Genomic DNA, 20,783 nt, shown 5'->3' on the forward strand with positions numbered 1-20,783 from the left:
CCTTTAGAATTTTTCCATAGGTCGTCGTATTTATTAGGTATGGGACATGCGGTAAGGTCATTATCGGTGAGCACATATTTGAGGTCTGAGGGGGCGGGCATCATCCTATGGAGGTTCCCGCCCGGGGGGAGGGGCCTGCGGGCCACTCCCAGTACTCCAGGGGCAAGGTAATATGCAAAGGAGCGCGGGTAGGAGTAGTTCACGCTTTCCTTAGGCTGGTAGCCACCCCGCGCGCGTGGACTCATGACGCCACCGGCGCAGAGTAAGGGCCCTCCTTTAGTGGGTAAATGGAGTTTGGGGCGTAGACCGGGCAATTCCCGGGGTAACACTGCGCATGCGCACTTCTAGGGGGAAGGCGCAGCTTGTAGGACCTGACACCGGTAGTGACCCTGCCATATGGCCAGAAATGTACAAAAATCAAGGTAGGATGTTTAGTTTAAGCTAGGAACAACTTGTATTAGAGTTTTGTTAAGGTCAGGCTCTCAAACTTGTTGATAACAATTGTATAACTGAATGTCCTGCTGATTTTTGTATTCATTGTTGATTATGCAATTAAAACCTTTTTTAATTTCATACTTTAATAAATACGGCCGGGCGACTAGCGCCCGCCTTCCAAAAAGTAAAACACGTCTCGTGTCCACGTTCCTGGGTGTTGGGTGCCGGATTGGGGGGGAGGCGGCAGCTAGTCGCTGACCATGGTGAGGTTGGCGTCGGGGGAAGTGGGAGCCAGGGCTTAGAGGCGGGTTCACGCAGCAGATAACAAACATCGCGTTGTTTTGGCATGCGACTTCGTGTACTGCGGGGTAATGTTCTAGCCAATAGAAAGCAACGGAATCGCGTTGCAACAGATAACGAGGTAAAAACAGACGTAGTCATGGTCTGTGCGATGTAATAGATGCGGGGTAAAGGTAATGTTCTGGCCAACAGAAAGCAACGGAATCGCGTTGCAACAGATAACGAGGTAAAAACAGACGTAGTCATGGTCTGTGCGATGTAATAGATGCGGGGTAAAAGCGCGCGATCTCAATGTGCGCGATGTAACGTCATACATCCCTAAAAAGAGATTAAAGTTCATAGCCAGGACAAATTCACCAAAAACTTCACAAAAATATTTATACTGGAATTTAGAACATGGACCCCCACATTGGCTCACTTTATGCCGCAAGAATCTTCTACCGTTAAACGATTTAACAGCTAACTGGTCCCAGAATTTGAAAAATGGAAAACCCTGCAACTTTTGTAAGTTGAGCTTTCATACCCTGGATCATGTCTTATTTGCCTGTCCAGCATTGGTCTTGAGCCGCCGTCGCTGGCTACGGCCGATGTTCTTACAAAATAATGTTAAAAATATAGCTTCAGCCCGCGATTTTTGCCCAAAAAAAGATGCAGTGTGTACAAATCTTTTTAATTATTTTAAGGAGTTTATGTATATATTTTGAATTTTTTATAAATTCTTTTAGATGGTTTGTTACCCCCCTTCTGTCACCTTTTTATGGAGTATTAATATTTCCTCTGCCAGTTTGTATTTTGCACACTGATTGCTGCTTTCTGTTGCTGTTTGCACAATAGGGAGATGCTGTGCTTATTTCCCACCTTTGTTCTGTTGTTAAGTTTAAATCTCAAATGAAGTGGGATTCTGGATTATATTTTTGCACATGTACTGGCTGCCATTGAATTGCTTTTTGCACAGGTTAGGACATGCCCTGTTATTCCTTTTTCTTGCAGCTAATGCCAAATTGAACGTTCTGTTGAGGATGAATTCTGGACTTTATTTTGTATTCGAACGAGCTGCTACTTACTGCCCTTTGTACATTTTTTGCACTTTTTTAGGCTACGCCCTGCCACTTCAATCCATCTGCTGCTAATTCCAAATGTTTTTTCTGTCGAAGCGGTTTTTCTTGTTGTAGCCCAAATGCTTCAGATCATTGCGCCTCTGTTTTTGTCCATGAGCTAAAAAGATACCATTAGTGAAAATCTTAACTTATTTGCCAATAAGGCTAATTGACAATATTGATTAATGTTATCCAAAGGATTTTTTAGACATGCTAATGCAGGCCTCTGATAATTTATGATGGTTCGTGGAATGAGGTTTGCTATGTTTAATTTTCTTATGCAATAATTAGTATGTACTTTTATGTGGACCTCATACGAGTTCCAAATCTTTAATAAAATATTGAATTGAAGTATAATGCTTTTCTACCCCTCATAAGACCTCAGATTCTCTCTTTATGATCAAGTAACTAATCAGTTTCTTATGCATGTTTGGAAGATTGTTAATGTGTAGGCTATGAGTAGTTTGTGGTTCAGAGGTTTGTTATTATCATGTTGCGGCAGGAACATATCAGCAGTTCGGATATTAAATTAGGATAAAAAAGAGTTTGAAAGGTATGATTGTGAGTTACATACTTATAACACTACCTGTAGCAGCTTAGAGCCTGAGACTCATGCTTCACAGAATAGGTAGATACTAATGTTTTTTCTAATGCTAAATATATACTTGCTGGATGGTTGTTGTACAGGGAAATGTGTGTTTTTAATGAGGCAGTGATCAACAGAGGGGAAACTCTGTCTCTGAGTTTCTTGCTTTTACTGTAGAGTATCAGTTTTTAATGGGTCCTGTCACACTGATGTCTCAGCCATCGATGCCAAGAGCTCAGAAATAAATTATTCTTGCCACCTGCAGCCAGAGCAGGGCAGGGTAATATATATTCACATCTACTCAGATTTAGGACTTGTGTGACTGCAATGTTATGGATGTTATAACAGTACTTGGCCTATCAATTTCGGACCCTTTAAGGGAATCGCATGTGAATTAAGTTAAGTTCATGTATTCTCACAGTGTAAATGGTGCCTTTGCTCACTTACTTATCCTGAATTTGGAACGAGAGGTTGCTGACCATGTTCTTTTCTTCTGTCAAGTTGGTTTGAGCAGTCCTGTCTCTGAAGGAATGGGCTGTTGGGGCTGTTTTCTTCCCATGATCCACAAAGATGCTCTCCATTTAAGGCAAGTTATGTTTTTACATAGATTGGTAGCTTCCAGCGGTCTGTTGTTCCTGAGTATTGTCAGCATAGTCGTAACAACTAAGCTTGAAAGAATTTATGAGCGTTAGGATGTGGACTGGTATTCTTGAAAGAGCAGATGTAAAAAGGTCGAGGTTTGAGGGACACCTTCCAAGAGGTGAATATAGGAGGGTGCCAGAGTGGGCTTTGTCTGTAAGAAAACACTTGATCTAGTTAGGGACTGTACCCTTGATACATGTGTTGCGCAGTCTTTTGGAGTCGTAGTTGGTGGAGTTAAACGGTATCATAGGCTGATGAGAATTAAAGTAAAAGGAAAACAGTGACTCCGTTAGAATCATAAGCTTTCTGGTAGGATGTTGTTTAAAGAGAAGGAGAGGACCTGTTTTTTCAAATGAATTACCCAGAAACGGTCTATTGGATGTCGGTCTATAGTTCATCAGATGTGACTGGTCATGTCCTTCTTTAGGATGGGCTTGAGTTCATATGTTTTTAGCTTGTTGGGAACTCTCCAGATGAAAGGGATGGATGTATGATCTCTCTGGCCAGAATGGCAGCTGAGGATACTACAAGACTTTAAAAAATCGCCTAGTGAGCATAATATACTATACTAGTTGCAGTTCTAGAGCGCATGGCGACCCGTAGGCTTCCCAGCGCTACCTAAATGATAATGACTGCGAAGATTGCTCCGTCAGGGTGATTTCTTGAATAACCACGTTTTGAGTCGTTTTCAAGGGAAAGTTCATTGTCCAATGTACACAGTGCAAGGGGAAGGGCGTGCCAAATATTAGAGGCATTGAAGCTGACGGACCATCCTCCACCTCTTGCTCTTCTAATGGGGGAGCCAAGACCCTATGTGCACTTGATAATGTGTGGACCATCTTGGGGATATATGGGGTAGTGAGTTATCGAGAGATGGGCGGTCCTTGGGATCATAGCGCTATGTGTGCAATGCACAGGGCCTTAAATTTGATTCTTTGGGCGACTGGTAGCCAGTGCAGGTCTGCCAGACATTTACTGACAGGTGTGTATAGATATCTTTAAGAAGGTCCATGCAGCTGTGTTCTGAATGACTTGTAATGTGCTACTGACTGCTTTGGGGCACACCCAGGTAAAGCGAGTTGCCATAGTCCAGGGGGGAGAGGATCAGTGCTTGGACTACCAGCCTACTGGATGTCGGGGCGAGTAAGTGGAGGATTTTGCGTACCATTCAAAGGATTCCAAAACAGCAGGCTGAGAGTTTGATTGCTTGGATTTCCATTGATAGAGGTGTATACAGCCATACCCCAAATTTGCTTCATAACCCACGTGTTTCGTCGTTACTGGGAAATCGTCCGACGACTTTCTCAAGGCTAGTTCCTGTAAGTAAGTATATCTTAATATGCGGTGATAATTCCAACTCGCATAGGGTTTCCAAAGATGGTAGCGTCCTTTAGTAGGAGTCTGGTGACTCTGGTCTATTGATCTTTTAGTTTAAATTTCTTCAGTGCTTCTTCCTGTATGGGAATCCGCAGTGCCGCTACCACCGGTCCTCGAGGCATAGTACGCTGAGTTCAGCTAGCCTTGAGAAAGTCGTAGAATGATTTCCCAGTAATGACGAAACATGTGTTGGCTGTTGAGAACTTCCGGGAAAACTTACAATGAATAAAGTGACCAACAAAGAAGAAAGAATACTTATCTTCTATTCATTATTGCATCTTTTTGTGGAAACACGTCACATACTTGTGTTATTGAAACTATTACGTGTGCTAAGGAGTTTTATCTGTTCAAGAAGGCTGTGGCCTATCATTAGGAGAGGGGTGGTTTCTCCTTACCTTATAGCACCGTCAAATACAGGGTTCTTTTGTGATAATTTGTGTTAATTTTCTATGTGGCGCCATTTACCTAAAAAGAATACCACTGTCTGATTTATTTTGCTTCATAACCCTTTTGGGGACAGGGGAAGGGCCAAGACATTCCAGCCAGCCCAGGGACTGTTGGAGGTTAGGATTGTTCCCTAAGATCATCAATTTGGTCTTGTTTCCGTTCAACTTGAGGAATGATTTGTCAATCCAACTGGCTACCAACTCCAGACAAGGTGCCAGGGTGGGAGCTGCGGGGTCCAGGCCTGGGATAAGTGAGAATAACTGTTGGTTGTCATCCGCATAGGATACTATGGAGATCCTGAATGGTTTTACAATGTCCGCGACTGGCTGTATATATACATTAAAAAGCATGGTACTCAGGGATGATCGCTGCGGGGCTCCTCATTTGAGAGATAATGTGTCAGAGGAGCAGGATTTCTCAAATATCAGGAATGATCTGTCCTTCAAAAATGAACTAAGCCAGTCCAGGGCAATCACTGATACTCAGGAGGGCAATCCCTGATACTTCAGTCGTGTGAATCCTTTTTAGGAAGATGTTGTGATTCATGGCTATGGTGTCTCCTTGGTCAAGTCTCTTTTTTTGCCCTCCACCATCACTAGAAGGGCAGTTTAGGTGCTATGTTTGGGCCAAAAACCGGTTTGGGTGGGGTGAAGGATATTGTTGGATTTGATAAATTCAGAAAGAAGATTAATATTGTGTTTTTCCAACATTTTGCTCATTCTATGAGGAGTGAGATTGGTTGAAAATTTACCGGGCAAGCAGAATCTAGGTTAAGTTTGAAAACAAATTGGTTTGACCATAGCGTATTTTCACGCCATGGGCACTATACCCTTCTCTAAGGACAGGTTGACCATGTCAAGCAGAATGGGGAAGATGTATTCTGGTCCTTGGGAGAGGATCCCTGATAGAGGGGCAGGGTCAAGGGGAAGCCTGATTTTACTTGGCTAAAGAGAGTAGTGAAGTTTCCATAGGGGGGGTGGTGGGATTCTGAGAGAACATTGAATCTACTCTCCTTAAAGCTGTTATGGAAGTTAGGATCCAAATCTCGCTCATTGTCTTGGCAGGAGTGGTAGATATCGGTTATTTTATTTTGAAAGTAGGCAGGTTGTTGCACATTACATCTGATGGTTCAGTGTGTGGCTCGTTGGGGCATGGGTTCCAGCAATGATTTGTGATCTTGATGATCTCTCTAGGGGAGTTTGCTGCCCCATTAATTCTGGTTTCATAATGGGTGACCTGGGCAATTTTAATTTTTGGGTGATAAGTCTCCACCTTTGTGCGATATTAGGCTTTGTTGAGTTCTCCGTAGTCCTTCCACCATACCCTTTCTGCTATTTTGCACTTTTTTAAAAGTGTTTGTAGGAAGGAGTGTAGCAGAGGGCGGACCAACTTTTCTTTTTAAGAGTTAGTGTTTTTCTGGGAATAGTTTGAACTAGGGATTAATTCAACCATTCTGAGATTGTCTTATTAGAATTATGCGGGTCCGGGCCCAGGAGGGGAAGGTTTTACTAAGTACCTGGCAACTAAGGCAGAGGGTGATGTCAAAATAAGTGCATGGTCTCCTCTGGATCTTGCATCCTTCCTTACAATCTATCAAATCAGGCTCTCCGATGGATCCTCTTCCTTCAGCTAAGCTCAGGAAATTGGCTACATCTGTCTTAACTGTGATTCTGGAGCTCCTTAATTCATCATTGAAGAATGGGATAGTGCCTCAGAGGTGGGAGCATGATTTGGTTATTCCTCTTTTTAAAAAAAAGCCAATTTGGATCATTCTTATTTGTCGAATTCGACTTATCTCCCTATTACCAGTCCTTTCCAAAGTCTTGGAAAAGCATTTCAATGCCCAACTCACTGCATTTGTTGAGAGCCATCATTTTCTCCATTCCTCACAATTAGGCTTCAGGGCTGGGCACAGCACTGAGTCCGCCCTTCTTGAAGTGACGGAACATGTTAGACAACATCTGCACACAGGAGGTACTCCTGCGCTCATTCTGCTGGATTTGAGCGCAGCATTCGACAGGGTGTCCCACTCTTTCCTGGCTGGCAGACTGGAGTCGTTATGCCTTGAAAGTTCTGTCTTGAAGTGGCTTGTTTCATTCATAAAAGACCATACATTTCGGATATTTTTGGCTAATGTGAGATTCAAGCCACAAGCCCTGACTTCAGGGGTTCCACAGGGTTCCATTTTGAGCCCCTTGCTAGTTAACATCTATGTCCGCCCATTGGTGGACTTAATAGAGAGTTGCGGGCTTACCATTTTTTCATACGCCGATGATGCACAGATTATCTTTTCTTTATCATCAGCTCAGAACCATGACCTGTCCATGCTTAAACTGGGCCTAAATAAAAACGCACTCGTGCTTAATGGTGGCAAGACTGAGTTCATGGTCCTGGGGAACTACTCCTCTTTTTGTGACCCGAGACAATGGCCGAATCCTTAGGGACTCTGCCCACACCTTCTACTAAGTTAAAAAATCTGGGCTTTCTAATTGGTGATAAGCTTTCTATGAAACTACAGGTGACTAAAGTTACTGCCACCTGTTTTTCAGTCCTTAAATGGCTGTAAAAGTTTATTTGGTTAATCCCCTAACGGTTCAAAGGACTGGAATTCAGGTTCTAGTCATATGCAGATTTGAATATAGCAATGTGCTGTACCTGGGTGCGGATAAGACTTCGATCCATCGCTTGCAGATTGTTCAAAATGCTACTGCTGGCCTGCTCTTTCGATTACCGAAATGCTTCAGTTTGTTTCAGGAACTGCACTGGCTCAAGGTCTCTAAACGCATTGAGTTTAAAGCACTGTGTTATATGGGCAAACAGGGCCTGGCGCCACAATACATTCAGGAACTGGTAATTCCTTATTAGGCTACTCGATCCCTGAGATCCTTGAATCAAGCTTTGTTTTCTGTACCTAGGTTTTTTCTAACCCCTATGAAGGGGCACTCTTTTCCTTCTTTTGAAATTCTCTGCCTGATGATCTTAAAAAATTTACAGCCAGATTCATCATTCTCCCGTTTTGCGAGCCCCTAATAGCGATTCATAAGGAATCGCTATTAAGGACTTGCAAAACGGGATTCATGTAGGAATTGCAAAAAATATTGCGATTCCTACATGTTCCTTATTTGCGATTAGCAAATTGCTAATCGCAAATAAGGAATAACTCCCCATGCATTCCTATGGGCCTACAGAGAATAGAGATTCCTTAAATGCAATTCTTCGCAAATGTGCGAATTCTTTAATAGCGAATTTTGCATTTGGGATGATGAATCCCAAATGCAAAAATTGCACTCGCAAAAGGCAAGATTCTGAGAATCTTGCCCTTTGCAAGTGCAATTTAGCTTGATGAATCAGGCTGTTAATTCCTTATTTATCTTTAGCAAAAATCTCGAGACGGCTAATTTAAATCTTTGTCCTGGAACACCCTATTTGCGTCTGTCCTGCCCCGAGAAAGCCCTCGGGGTAGCTGTGCTTATTACAAATTTCTTAAATTAAATTACAAAATGTAATTACATGTTCCCATCTTTGTGATTAAGCTGGGACCATCTGTGGTGTTTCCAGAGAGACGTTTAGGGGATCCAGGTGTGCCAGGGGTGACGAGGTGCATATGAATCATGAAATGGTCGAACCAGATAATGGGTAAAGGGTCCAAGACCTGTAAGTGGGGATAGTTAGTAAAATGGGATCGAGCAAGTGTCGCTTTCAGGAGACCAGCAGAATGGGTGTCGGGAGACTCATCGAAATGTAGGTTGAGATCACTCAACACCTCAGAAGGGGTTTCCAAACTGCCAAGTTGGCCAGGACCTCTGGAAGGGTCTGGGTGAATTGACCTGCAGGGCCAGATTGGCGGTAGATGAGCACTCCTAAGAAAGTGAATATGGCAGACAGAGAAATGGAAAATGTCATACTTTCACATTTGAGTGTTTGTGGGGGTTCACTCAGACATGACAAATCAGTTTTTAGTATGATCGCAAGCCGTCCACTCTTCCTGTCATCTTTGTCTCTGAATGTTCTATAGTGAATAGTGAGACAGGGCCAGGTTTCAGTCAGAAAAATCAAGTATAGTTTTTTGCCCTCCAGGAGCGACAAAATGTCCAAATGATGGCGTGGTAGAGAACTACAATTTTTTAGAAATGGTTTCCAGCTGTGCTTTAGGGAACTGGTGCTCTTGGGTGAGGGTGAGGGTACAGCTGAGGGAATGAAGGCACAGTCTTTACACATTAGGTTTCCCTTCGTAAGGTTGATCGAATGGAGAAACTTTCTGTTATAAATCCCTTTAGTGCAACCAGTTGCTGAGCAGAGTATGTGATCTTATTTGGGTGACTGGGAGCAGGGTTCCTGGACCAATTTGGGGGCAGAGGGGCTTGCCATTGGCACGCATTCGGGGCATGAGCATCACAACAGCGCTCCAGGCTTTATGAAATAGCGGCGTGTTGTTTGAGCAGCTAGACCCCAATCCAAGATGGCTTCTCTCAGCATGCTCGATCCCCTCCCCACCACCACCACTTAGGTTCAGAATGCAGCGCAGATTTTTAAAGTGACTCATGCAGGGACAGCGCTACAACATGGGCAATACATACAGTACAGGTAACTTTTAAAAATTTGAAAGCTTTTATGTTAAAATGTTCGTTTGTAAGGCAGTAAAATACCAGGCGATAATTACCAGCTTGAACATATGTTGGACGTGTGACGCCTCAACTGCGTAACCGCATCCGGGCTTTATTAAATACTAGCTGGTGGTTTGAGCAGCTGGAGCGCTAACCTAAGATGGCATCTCTCAGTGTGATCGACCCCCTCCCCACCAGCACTTAAGCTCAGAATGCAGCATAGATTTTTAAAGTGATTTGTGAAGTGAGAGCGCTCTATGAGGCGCAATACATACTCCACAGGTAACTTTCAAAAATATCAGTATCAAGATTTTATATTAAAATGTTAGGTTTTAAGGCAGTAAAAAACAGTATAAATACCAGGCAAGAATTACCCCCTGAATCACATGGTGGTCGCGTGTCTCATCAACTGTGCAACCACCCTCCGGGCTGCATGAAATAGTGGCTGGTTGTTAGAACAGCTGGAGCACTAACCCAAGATAGTATCTCTTAGCATGTTACTGGCTACTGGCCTTTGTTGTTTTATATTTTTTGTGGAAAGAAATCTGAAGGAACATAGTTTAGGATGTGTGGTGAACGAGAATAGTATTTAGAGTGACTGCCAAGGGAAAGTAGTCGCTGACTACTTTAGTGAGAAAATATGATTCTTTTTGAGTTTAAAGAAGATTTTATTGAATACACAAGTGCATTACATAAACGATAAAGCTATTACAGCAGATAACATAATGCATCAAAAGAAACTAGGTAACAAAGGGGGGTAAGGGAAATGAAAACTAAAAGAAGGGAAAGAAAGGAAAGGGGAAGATCAATTGATACAATACAGAGTTTCGTATTCAAATCTAACAATTAGAAAGGTTCAAAATATTCAATAGCACCGTATGAGAAAAAATAGAAACAATGAGGAATTACCTCAAGGAGGTTTGGAAACTTCTTCAACACGTGGAATGTGTACAGGTTGGGATTAAGCAGACATATCCAAATAATTTGTAATAGGTAACCATAATAAGTCTTGTTTAATGGCTAGGGTAATAGGGTGAACATTAGCTCTATCTAATCGATGGTTATAGCAAACACCATACTACCAGGCCTGAAAAGAGACATTTGAAGAGTCTTTCCAAGACTTAGTGATTTGTTGATATGTTACTGCAATAAGTAAATCAATAATGGAAATGTTGCTGTTGGAGGTGGACCAAATTTCAGAAAGACTACCCAGAAAAATGTGAGTGAGAGAAAAGGGAAATTGAGTAGAAAAAAATGTGTTAATTTGTTTCCAGACTTTGGACCAAAAGGAGTAAATCAAAGGACAAGTGAAAAGCATATGTTTTAGATCTGCTACATGGGCGGAGCGGGACCAACAAGCGGAGGGAACTGAGGAATTTAGTAAATGTAATTTCGCAGGAGTGATTAAGAGTCTGTTGTAAACAAAAAATAAAGTTTGAGTAGTATTAGCTGCTCTAGAGGACTTCCTTATTTTGGACCATATCTTATGCCAAGTGTCAGTAGAAAAAGAAACCTCTAGGTCTGTTTCCCAATCTTGTTCTGTTTTAGATTTAACTCTAGTAGAAGAAAGGTCTCGCAGCTTCTTGTAAATTTGAGATGCCGAAGAAGAGGATAAAAGAAAAGAAAGAGTAAGAGGAGAAGATGTATTTTGAGAGGAAGAGGAAGTAAGAAAACCATAAGAATTTTGAGCCACTGCACTCAGTAATTTATATTTAGAGTAGAAGGATAATGGAAGAGAGAAGGAATATTGAAGAGTAGAGAAAGGAATACAAACACCATCATCAAAAAGCTGATGAGTCCAAGTGAGACCTAGATCCTTCCATTCTTTCCAGAAAACAATTCTATTTTTAACTTTAATAAGAGAGTTATACCAGATGGAGGATTGTAAAAAGCGTGAGCGATCATCTAGACTATCAAAAAGTAAGGAAGGAAAAGTCTTCCTAGAGTTATTAAGGATGGGGAGAGACATTTTTTGTGGAATATGAGATAAATAAATAAATTCTTCAAAAGAAAAAGGGTGTAAGAAAGAGGATTCAAGGTCCACCCATAGCGGGGAAGATGAGGAATCAGAGGAGCGTTCCGATAACAAGTGAGAAAGAAAAAATGAAGTGTGATAGGAATGAAAATCCGGAAAATTGACTCCACCAAGATGCTTAGGACATTTAAGTTTGGAAAAAGACATCCTGGCTTTCTTATTTTGCCATAAAAAGCGAGATAAAATGTAAATGTAAATGTAAATGTATTGCGACTTATATAGCGCACGTATCACCCGAAGGCATCAAGGCGCTTGCCTTGGGAACCCGTCCTGGTTTTTCCCTGTGAGATAACCCCTACTGGGTATCCCCAGGGTGAAAGCCAGGCATCCCGCAGCGGGTGGGCTGCCGTAGTGGAGATTAAGCAACTATTGCCCAGAGTTGCAGCGTGGGACCCCATGATTAGAATAGGCACCGAGGCGAGAATTATCGAGTCCGTGGAAATTTTTGGGCTCAGGATCCTGCCGCGTCGGGAATTGAACCCTGGTCCCGGGCCAGACCTCTGCATCAGGGTCTGCTGCTCTAATCAGTGAGCCACACTCCTCCAAAATGGAATAAAAAAATTTAAAATAGGATTTTGGAAGATTCACAGGGAGATTGGAAAGAAAGAATAAAATTATGTGGTGCGGACACGTACGGAACCCCCTGCCACAGCCCACACCGCATACACTACGGTGGTGTGAAGATACACAATCAAATACCTGGTCCTTGAACAAGAAAACAATTATGACCAGAAATAGGAGAAGAATCCAATATATAAAGCTCAACCGCTAAACAAAACGTCTCATACAGTCCTTAACCAACCCCTGGAATTACCGATAACATCAGCTACTCTCTACATCCAGATACAACTTTACCTGTGGCATAAAGATTCCTTTTAAAGTCCATTTCGTGGAAGAAATAGGACCTAGTCGCACTGTAATAGAAATTGAAGAAAAAAAAAACACCCCTTTTTAACTTCTGTACATACTTGTTACTATAATTGTTAGTCTTATTGCTTTTGGCCCTGAAGAAGGTGATTCAACTATCTGTCATCACCGAAACGTACGTAGGCCGTACACTCTAAAGACCTGGACAATGTTCTGCTGATTGAAGAACAATGTATAGATCGGCTAATGACTAACTGGTGGGACCCTTGTCTCTTACATCTACAGCGGGCCACCAGAGATACTTCTGGGTTATTCCCAAGTAAAGTTTTGTTTATGTGTCTATATGTGTTTTAATAAAAAGTAGTGAATGCAGAGGTATGTAAGGTATGCATGAGAGAATGTATGGTGGTAGGATACGATAAATTGTTAGGGGTGTTTTGCTTCAACTGCACTTTATGAAATTCACAAAATCTCTTTTGAAAGTCTGTTATCTATGATTATGTCTTTATGTGACAAAACAAATTGCATTTATGTATAAACAGCTAAAGTGAAAAAACAAAAAAAGATAAAAAGAAAGATAATAAAATAATGTTTTTTAAGTAACTAAAAGTCTTTTTTCTGTCTATAGCATCCTCTGTTATAAAAATGTTTTTGGATAAATTCTTATGATAAAGCAATATGGGTCTTATTAGAGGTACTTTTTGTGCTTAGCTTATTCTTTTCTCCCCCCTCTGGACCTAAAAATATATTGGGAGAACTCTTCTTTCTGTATAAAATTATAGGAACTAACATCATTTTAATAGAGTCTAGACGACCCCACCAGGACAGGAATAAAGGGTTCCATTTTGCAGTAGAATCGTTTGTAAATTCTTTAAATTAAGCGTGACAGTATCTTTAATCAAGGGAGTGAACCATAAGCCTAAGTATTTAATTTTAGTAGGGCTCCAATGAAAGAGGATGATGCAAAATCAGCTTGGAAACAGAATTTGTTAAGAGGAAGAATTTCACATTTATCTACATTAAGTTTATATCCTGATACCTGAGCACAATTCGTGACTTCTGAAAGGAAAGCAGGAATAGAGGATTGAGGATTAGAAATAAATAAAAGAATGTCATCTGCGTAAGCCGAGAGTTTGAGGTGATTAGAACCATAACGGAAACCAGAGATGTTGGTATTCAGTCAGATTTAGATAAAAAAGGTTCTAAAGCAAGAATAAAAAGAAGAGAAGATAGAGGACATCCTTAGCGCACACCACGAAAAAGAGAAAAGGAAGAAGAAACAAGACCATTAGCAAAGATAAAGGATCTAGGAAAGGAATACAATAATGAAATATAAGAAAACAAAACTTTGGGCCAAAACCAAACCAAAAAAGGGTTGAAAAAATGAAATCCCAGTTAACTCTGTCAAAAGCTTTTTCAGCGTCCAATGCAACTGCAGCCAAAGATCGATTGAAGGTGTGGGATTTGCTAACGACATTGAAAAAGAGACAGGTGTTACCAGATAGATGGCGACCCTTAATACAGCCACATTCTTCCTTACCAATCAATAGAGGAAGAATGTTATCTAAACGAAGTGAAAGTAATTTCGCAAACATTTTATAATCTAAATTGATCAAGGAAATAGGTCTATAATTTTTGCAGAGAGTGTGATCTTTATTCTCTTTGGGCAATAAACAAATCAAAGCCTCTTGAAAAGAGCCCTCAGATTTCCCGGAAGGTATAAAAAATGAAAACAATTGATGAAGTTTGGGAACTAAAAAATTAGAAAAATGGGAATAAAACTCTATCGTATAACCATCTGGTCTTGGGGCTTTGGCTTTTTTAAGAACATGAATGGCGTCCAAAATGTCTTTAGGGAGAATATCCTTTTCTAAAGAAGAAAAATCTACATCAGGTAATGAGGGTGGGGGAATGGAGGATAAATAATGATCAATGTCAGATGACGAGGGGGATGATTCCGGAGTATACAAGTTTTGGTAGAAATTGGTAAATTCAGACAAAATGGCTTCGTCTTTATGAATAACATTGCCAGTAGAAGTCACAAGAGATTCAATTTTCGTACGTTCCTTCTTAACTTTGAGGTAATTGGCGAGGATATTACCAGCCTTATTCTGTGCAGAATAGAATTTGGCACTGGATTTAAGTAAAAATAAGTTCGCAGAGTCAGTGGATAGTTTATTGAATGATATTTTTGCTTTAACGAGGTCATTCAAAACGGATTGATTCATGGATGAAAAATAAGAGTGCTCTAATTGTTTATTTGCGTAGTAAGAGTTGATATGGACTGGGAAGCTAAGCGCCGTTTTTTGGCAACAAAGGAAATATTGAAATCCCTAGAGGCAGCTTTAAAAGTATCCCATACCATTGAGGGGAATCCTGAGGGGAGTTGTTTTCTGCAAAAAATAGCGAAGCAAAATCAAGGAATGCTGGAGTAAAGTTTCTGTCTAAAAGGAGAGAGTTATTAAATCTCCATCTCCTAGAACCTTTAGTAGGAGGGAGTAAATCGAGAAGTAGGGAAACTGGGGCATGATCAGAAATTAAAATAGAACCTATGTCAGAATGAAGAATATGTTGGGATAAGGCCTTAGAAATAAACAGGTAATCTGTCTGGGATTGGGAAGAATGTGCCAGAGAAAAATATGTGTATTCTTGAAGGGAGGGGTGGCAAAGCCTCCAAGAATCGACAAGGGATCTCTGGGATATAGTAGAGGTAAATTGAGTGTGGATGGGTGAGGGTGAAAAACGAGCAGATCATTTTCTGTCTAAAAAAGGGTCCATTATCATATTACAATCACCACCTAAATCAAAATAATCATCAGTATATTGCATCGAGGAAGAAAGAATTTGAGGCCAAAACAATTTATCCTGAGCAGTGGGGGCATACACATTAAAAATAGTCAAGGGAATCTTATTAACCATTAAAGACACAGCAACCCATCTGCCATCCGAGTCATTATCTTGATTTACAAGTTGAATGTTCAAACGTTTGTGACAGAGAATCGCAACACCATTACGTTTCCCCGAGCCAGGAGAAGCAAAAACATGACCAACCCAATTACGACGTAATTTGGAGATTTCAGCTTCTTTGATATGGATTTCTTGTAATAACACTATATCTCCTTTTAAATGAGCTAAATGTGATAAAACACGCTGTCTTTTAATAGGGGAACCCAAACCCTTAACATTCCAAGAAATTATATTTACTGACATCTAAAACTGTAAAATGTAATTAACAACTGTAATGAAGTAAGAATCTAAATAAGAAGCAAGCAAAGGTGAAAATAGAACATTATAAGTGAAACGATTGGAAATAAATGAAGAAGAAGAAGAAAAAATATGGAGAAAAACGATATCGAGAAATAGGAGAGAGTTGGAAGAAAATAATACATGAACTGAGAAAAAAGAATAATCGCAAAGAGAATAAACAAGATATGAAAATGAAACTAAAACTAGATAAAGAGATAAGAAAATACAAAGGTAACGATATGAAATTGTAAGCACAAATCCAACAAGAAAGAGAAAAAATAGTAGGGTACAACTGAGAGAAAGGATAGAACAGAATACGCTGAGTTAGAGGAATAAAAAGAAGATAAGAGAGAAAGAAAGAAAGAGAGAAAAAAGAAGACAAAAAAGAGAAAGAGAGGGAGGAGAAGCAGGGAGAGGATAGAACACAACCGAAAAGGACAAAATGAGAGCAATATTCGATGAAAAAAAAAATGCAACAAAAGACATAGCACAAGAAAACGGAAAGAACAGGGGTGGTGGAGCCACATGAGGGACACGGAACGCTGAACAGGAAACTCCAAGACGAGACCGCGAGGAGAAAAACAACCCCCAGGAGAGAACATATGAGGTACAAGGTGATGAGGGACCCCAAAACCGCTACCTAAGAAAGAAATGAGGGAAAAAGAAAGAATTAGGTAATAGAACACACCAAAAACACATTAAACAGCAAATAGCACAAACGTCAAAAAATGGGGGCACAAAATTACCACATAATACAGACAAAGGAAAAGAAACAAAAATGAAACACAACAGAATCCTCAAAAAATAAGTATTAGTCCATTAGGTCGAGGTACTTCCATGGAATTGCCACTGCAACTGTCCAAAAATTGCTGAAGTAATGCAGGATCTTCATAAGTGGTTGTCTTATTATTATAAGTCACTCTGGAGAGGCAAGTGTGGAATAGGCCATAGCGAGCATTCAAACTGCGCAGAGCAGGTCTCATCTCCAAAAATCTTTTCCGACGATCCGCAGTTACCTTGGCGTAGTCTTGAGCAAAAAAGACGTTAGCGCTATTCCAAGTGAGTTTACCACGTTGTTTAGCCGCATGAAGATCTTTGAGCAATTCCGTGTATTCCAAAAAATACAGGATAACACCTCTAGGTTTTGAAGAAGACGAAGCAGAGTGAGAAATCGGGCATTAGACGATGGGCACGTTGAATATTCAGTGGTGGATTGTCAGGGAGTCCTAGAAGAGATGGTAAGAAAGTCTGAAAAAAGGATATCGGATTTGACCCTTCAAGATTTTCAGCCAAATCGTAGATACGTAGATTATTGCGTCTATTGCGATTTTCTATTTGCTCAATCTGCTGTTTGAGATGAGATATCTCTTTGGACATGCGAGGGACTTGATTAGTAAGTCCTTGAACTAAGTCCACACGACTCTCCAAATATCCAATTCTCTGCTCAGTGAGCGACCATGAAGACTCCAAGTTTTGCAGGCGAGCATTAGTCTCTTCCATATGTGGCTTAAGAGCACGAATTTCATCAAGAATGAGATCCATAGAGATTGTGGAAGACGAGTTAGTAGGAGATGGCGGGTTAACTTTCACTCGTTTGCCAGAAGGAGCTGTCGATGTCGAGAGTATCTTAGCAGTTTGCATTGAGCTTGAGCGGGAACCAGAAGATGATGTAGAGCCTTTGGACGCATTAGAGTCGTTGATATTATCTTCCATGGGTTCCTGTAGAACATTGAACTGATTAAAGTCCTCTAAACCTGCTTGTTTAGATTGAAGTGAGCCACCACGGTTGTTTCGAGACGTCGCCATGAAAAGTCGTACAAGTAGAAGCCCTTCAAGGAAATTGTGAAGAGACTCGTAGAGTATGAGGCGATAACTGGGAAATGAAAAGTCGGTCAGCAGAGAGCAGCATAAATAAATAAAAGTTGAGAGACCAGCGTATTGAAGAGGGTCAGAGATATTCAATAATGAAGAGTAATGCTATCATTACAAAACGGCGTGTTTTCCTGAGAGAAATACTCATGTCACGCAGTATGAGCGATATTCAGCGGGAACGCCGAAAAACAAAATGGCGGCCGCGACTTTACGCTGAGGGGCAGCAACAAATTGAAGAAAATAAAGTCACTGGGCTCACCATGAGCGTTGTTTTTCGCTGCATTACAAGCAGCCCTGGTTCCGATGTCCGAAGAGGAAAAAATGTGGGTCCGGACCAAAGAAATGAGTCCTGGAGCCGATCCAAGCCCTCACGTCTCGGCGGAACTCCCAAGAACCGAGGCCATTTCCGAAGGCTCCGAAGCCACCAGAAAATATGATTCTTGATAGAGGATTCATATCTGAGAGTAGTTGGCAGGGCCAGACTGGCTGTAGTGGGCACCGGGCATTTTCCCAGTGGGCCAGAAGGATGGGGGCCAGTTTTGGACTGGTGGGGGCTGTTTTTGTTACAGTGCTGCAAAATCAGCCCCCTGTAACAAAAGCGCAGCAGCAGAGTTTCCACCAGCAACCCCCTCCCCATGGCCAGTCTGACGTATTTGCCAGGGCTGGTGTGCTTTCCCAGTCCGGCCCTGGTAGTTGGTGCAGTTAGAAGTGCAGTCCAGGTTATGATATTCAGGTATGTCCGCATTCCATACGTGATCTATGGATTTTCTCGCATCTACCATCACTAACAATTCCCTTGTATCCATTTTATATGTTTTTGTTCTTCTATCCACAAGGCTGTGGATGAGTAAGTATGTATTTGTGTTATTTTTCAGTCCCTATCCTCTCGTCTAGCTTCATGTCATTGCTGTAAATAAAACCTGCTGTAAAGTAATATTCTGTGCAAGCCACATGATCTGGTACCTCCCCATTCAGGGATTAGCATTCAGCACTATGCTTGTATATCCACTCCGGGTCATTGATATGTCTATAAAATGGCTGTTATTTCATATCATTAATGGCTTTTTTCTTGCATACAGGTCCGACACAATGTGGAAGCAGTCCTGTCTGTGCGATGCCCAACATCAGAACCAACTCCAGTAAGTCGGATTTTCAGTTGCATTGACCACATTACTGGCATATTTGACATTCACTGAATTGTAGTCTACGTGCATTTCATAATCTGTACAGATGGGTTTTAATAGATTTTGAAGGTAGACTGTAAGCCAAATGAAAGGTAGGTCACCCAGATAATATGCATGTTAATCCTTGGATATGTTAGGATCTGCACATCTCTACACAACATTCAGTCAACCATGGCTAGCCAAAAACAAATCTGAGAACCTGAAATTCGAGTAGATCCTTGTCACTTGCTTTGAAACTATGTACCAGCCAGAGAGTCCAAATCTCTAATATGAAAACGTGTTCAGTTTGTCGATGTCCGTGGGGGAATCAAAGGTGGTCTACCTTCTAATTTAAATCTAGAATATCAAGGAGGATATTTAAACATCTGCACATTGCCTGTATCTTTCTGGTTCCTTTCTGATTTTTTTCTCAACAGAAAAAGATGCAAAGCGGAAAAATAGGGAGCCAGCAAGAATTTTATTTTTTTAGTTTAGCGATGATAACATGGCATGATATTTGGCTCAAACCTTGTTAATATTACTTTATATTCTTTTACTTTATTTTGATACTTTGTGAAACTCCCATTTTCTAATCTGACAATATAGATCTCATTTCGTTAATTGAGACAATACCTCTGGCACATGTTAAATGTGTGAAGGAAGATAAACATAATAGGTAAACATATTGTCTAAGTAGAAAACAATATAAAACATTAATAATGGTCTGGAAATTATTATTCACAAAAGCCTAAAAACCTGCTTAAGCATTACATAGCCCAAAGAGCACTTGTTACTCGCACAACCCACCAACACAAAGTTCCATCAACTAGGCCCTTCAGCCTATAGCCTCGACTGATCACGGGGAGTTCCACTGTGAAGTTCTGGTCCACCCACTCACGCCGGCAACAGGATCTTTGTGGTAAAGTGACGACTGTCCACGGCACCAGGCCTGGTCTTCACGCTACATCAATGGCCTACTTTGCTCTTTGCAGCACCCTACTCCGCAAACAGGACTCTGAGCTGGACTAAGAAGGTAACTTTTCAGCAGAACTAACCTGTTCCCTGTATCCGACCCCACGCTCCATCACGGTCTGCTGAACTTGTCCCTTTTTTCCCGGTCTCGCACTACCTGATAGTTACAAGTGGCTCTTTGGGCTTTTTGGCGCCATTTTCACTCATATCTTTAAAATTGCATACCTCTGGTTCGACTGATTGGATTTTTGTAGTTTTGGTCTTATTTTATTTATAAATTCTGCTCTAGTTTTTTAATTGATTTGGGATTTTTCTTGTGTTGTGCTTTCACTTCGTTATTGTTTGAAGTGCTGCATAAATACACATTGCCTCTCAATTAAGCCTGACTGCTCTGTGCCAAGCAACCCGAGCGACAAGCACAGGCATATTTGGGGTTTGCTTGTGCCTCACCCCGATAAGGTTTGTGGTTGCTGCTTGAGTAGGGTTTAACCTGCTCAACCAATCCCCTAATTTCTTTCAGATACCTATGTTGTATTTCTTGTTAGGTGTTAAGCACTCCATTATCAACGTGGCAATTTTTGCACTATAGAAATACTTCACTGAATTAAATAAATATTATGGGCCTTTTTATGAGTTTGGCAGTCCATGAATCGCTCGCTGTACCAGAGGTGACGGTCCAAAAGCGTCAATCTTGGCTGTCCGACCGCCGTATTATGAGTTGGGTTGACTGCGTTTTCGACGACCGCCACTGAACCACTGACAACGCCAGCACACCGCCGACCGCCAGGTTCGCGGTTAGGGAAAGGCAGCTGCCATAGAGTGGTACTGAGGAGCTTTACTGCCAACAGTATTACATGCAGGCTTTCCGACGAGCTGGCGGTGTCAGCCTGGCTGCCAGCTTCAAGTCAGCGGGAACAAATGATTTGGGGTGCATACTCACCCCTCTCCTATTCTTTTGGGCAGAGTTAGACGTGGATCCCTTTCTCTAGGTCCACCATTCACAGCATTATCTTCACCCCAAAGAATATGAGCGTGTTTGCTGAGATGTACAGGTGAGTCCTTTTTGTATCATATAACCTTTGGCTGGACTGTCCACATATGGGCCAGACTTCGTCAATGGGTTGATGGTATTTTTTCACA

At 41.3% G+C, this 20,783-nt stretch overlaps 1 protein-coding gene across 3 annotated transcripts in view; it reads left to right on the forward strand.

Moving 5' to 3' along the window:
* The window catches only part of CORIN (corin, serine peptidase), a 1,859,037-nt gene that overhangs the window by 1,377,832 nt on the left and 460,422 nt on the right, over positions 1-20,783 (forward strand). For all 3 annotated transcript variants that reach the window (XM_078678226.1, XM_078678228.1, XM_078678227.1), the window contains exon 10: positions 18,588-18,647. In XM_078678226.1, coding sequence (XP_078534352.1) covers positions 18,588-18,647 — 60 coding nt within the window. The remainder of the gene's footprint in view (positions 1-18,587; positions 18,648-20,783) is intronic.

Source organism: Lissotriton helveticus, chromosome 2_2 (assembly GCF_964261635.1).
Source record: "Lissotriton helveticus chromosome 2_2, aLisHel1.1, whole genome shotgun sequence".
Classification (NCBI taxonomy): Eukaryota; Metazoa; Chordata; class Amphibia; order Caudata; family Salamandridae; genus Lissotriton; species Lissotriton helveticus.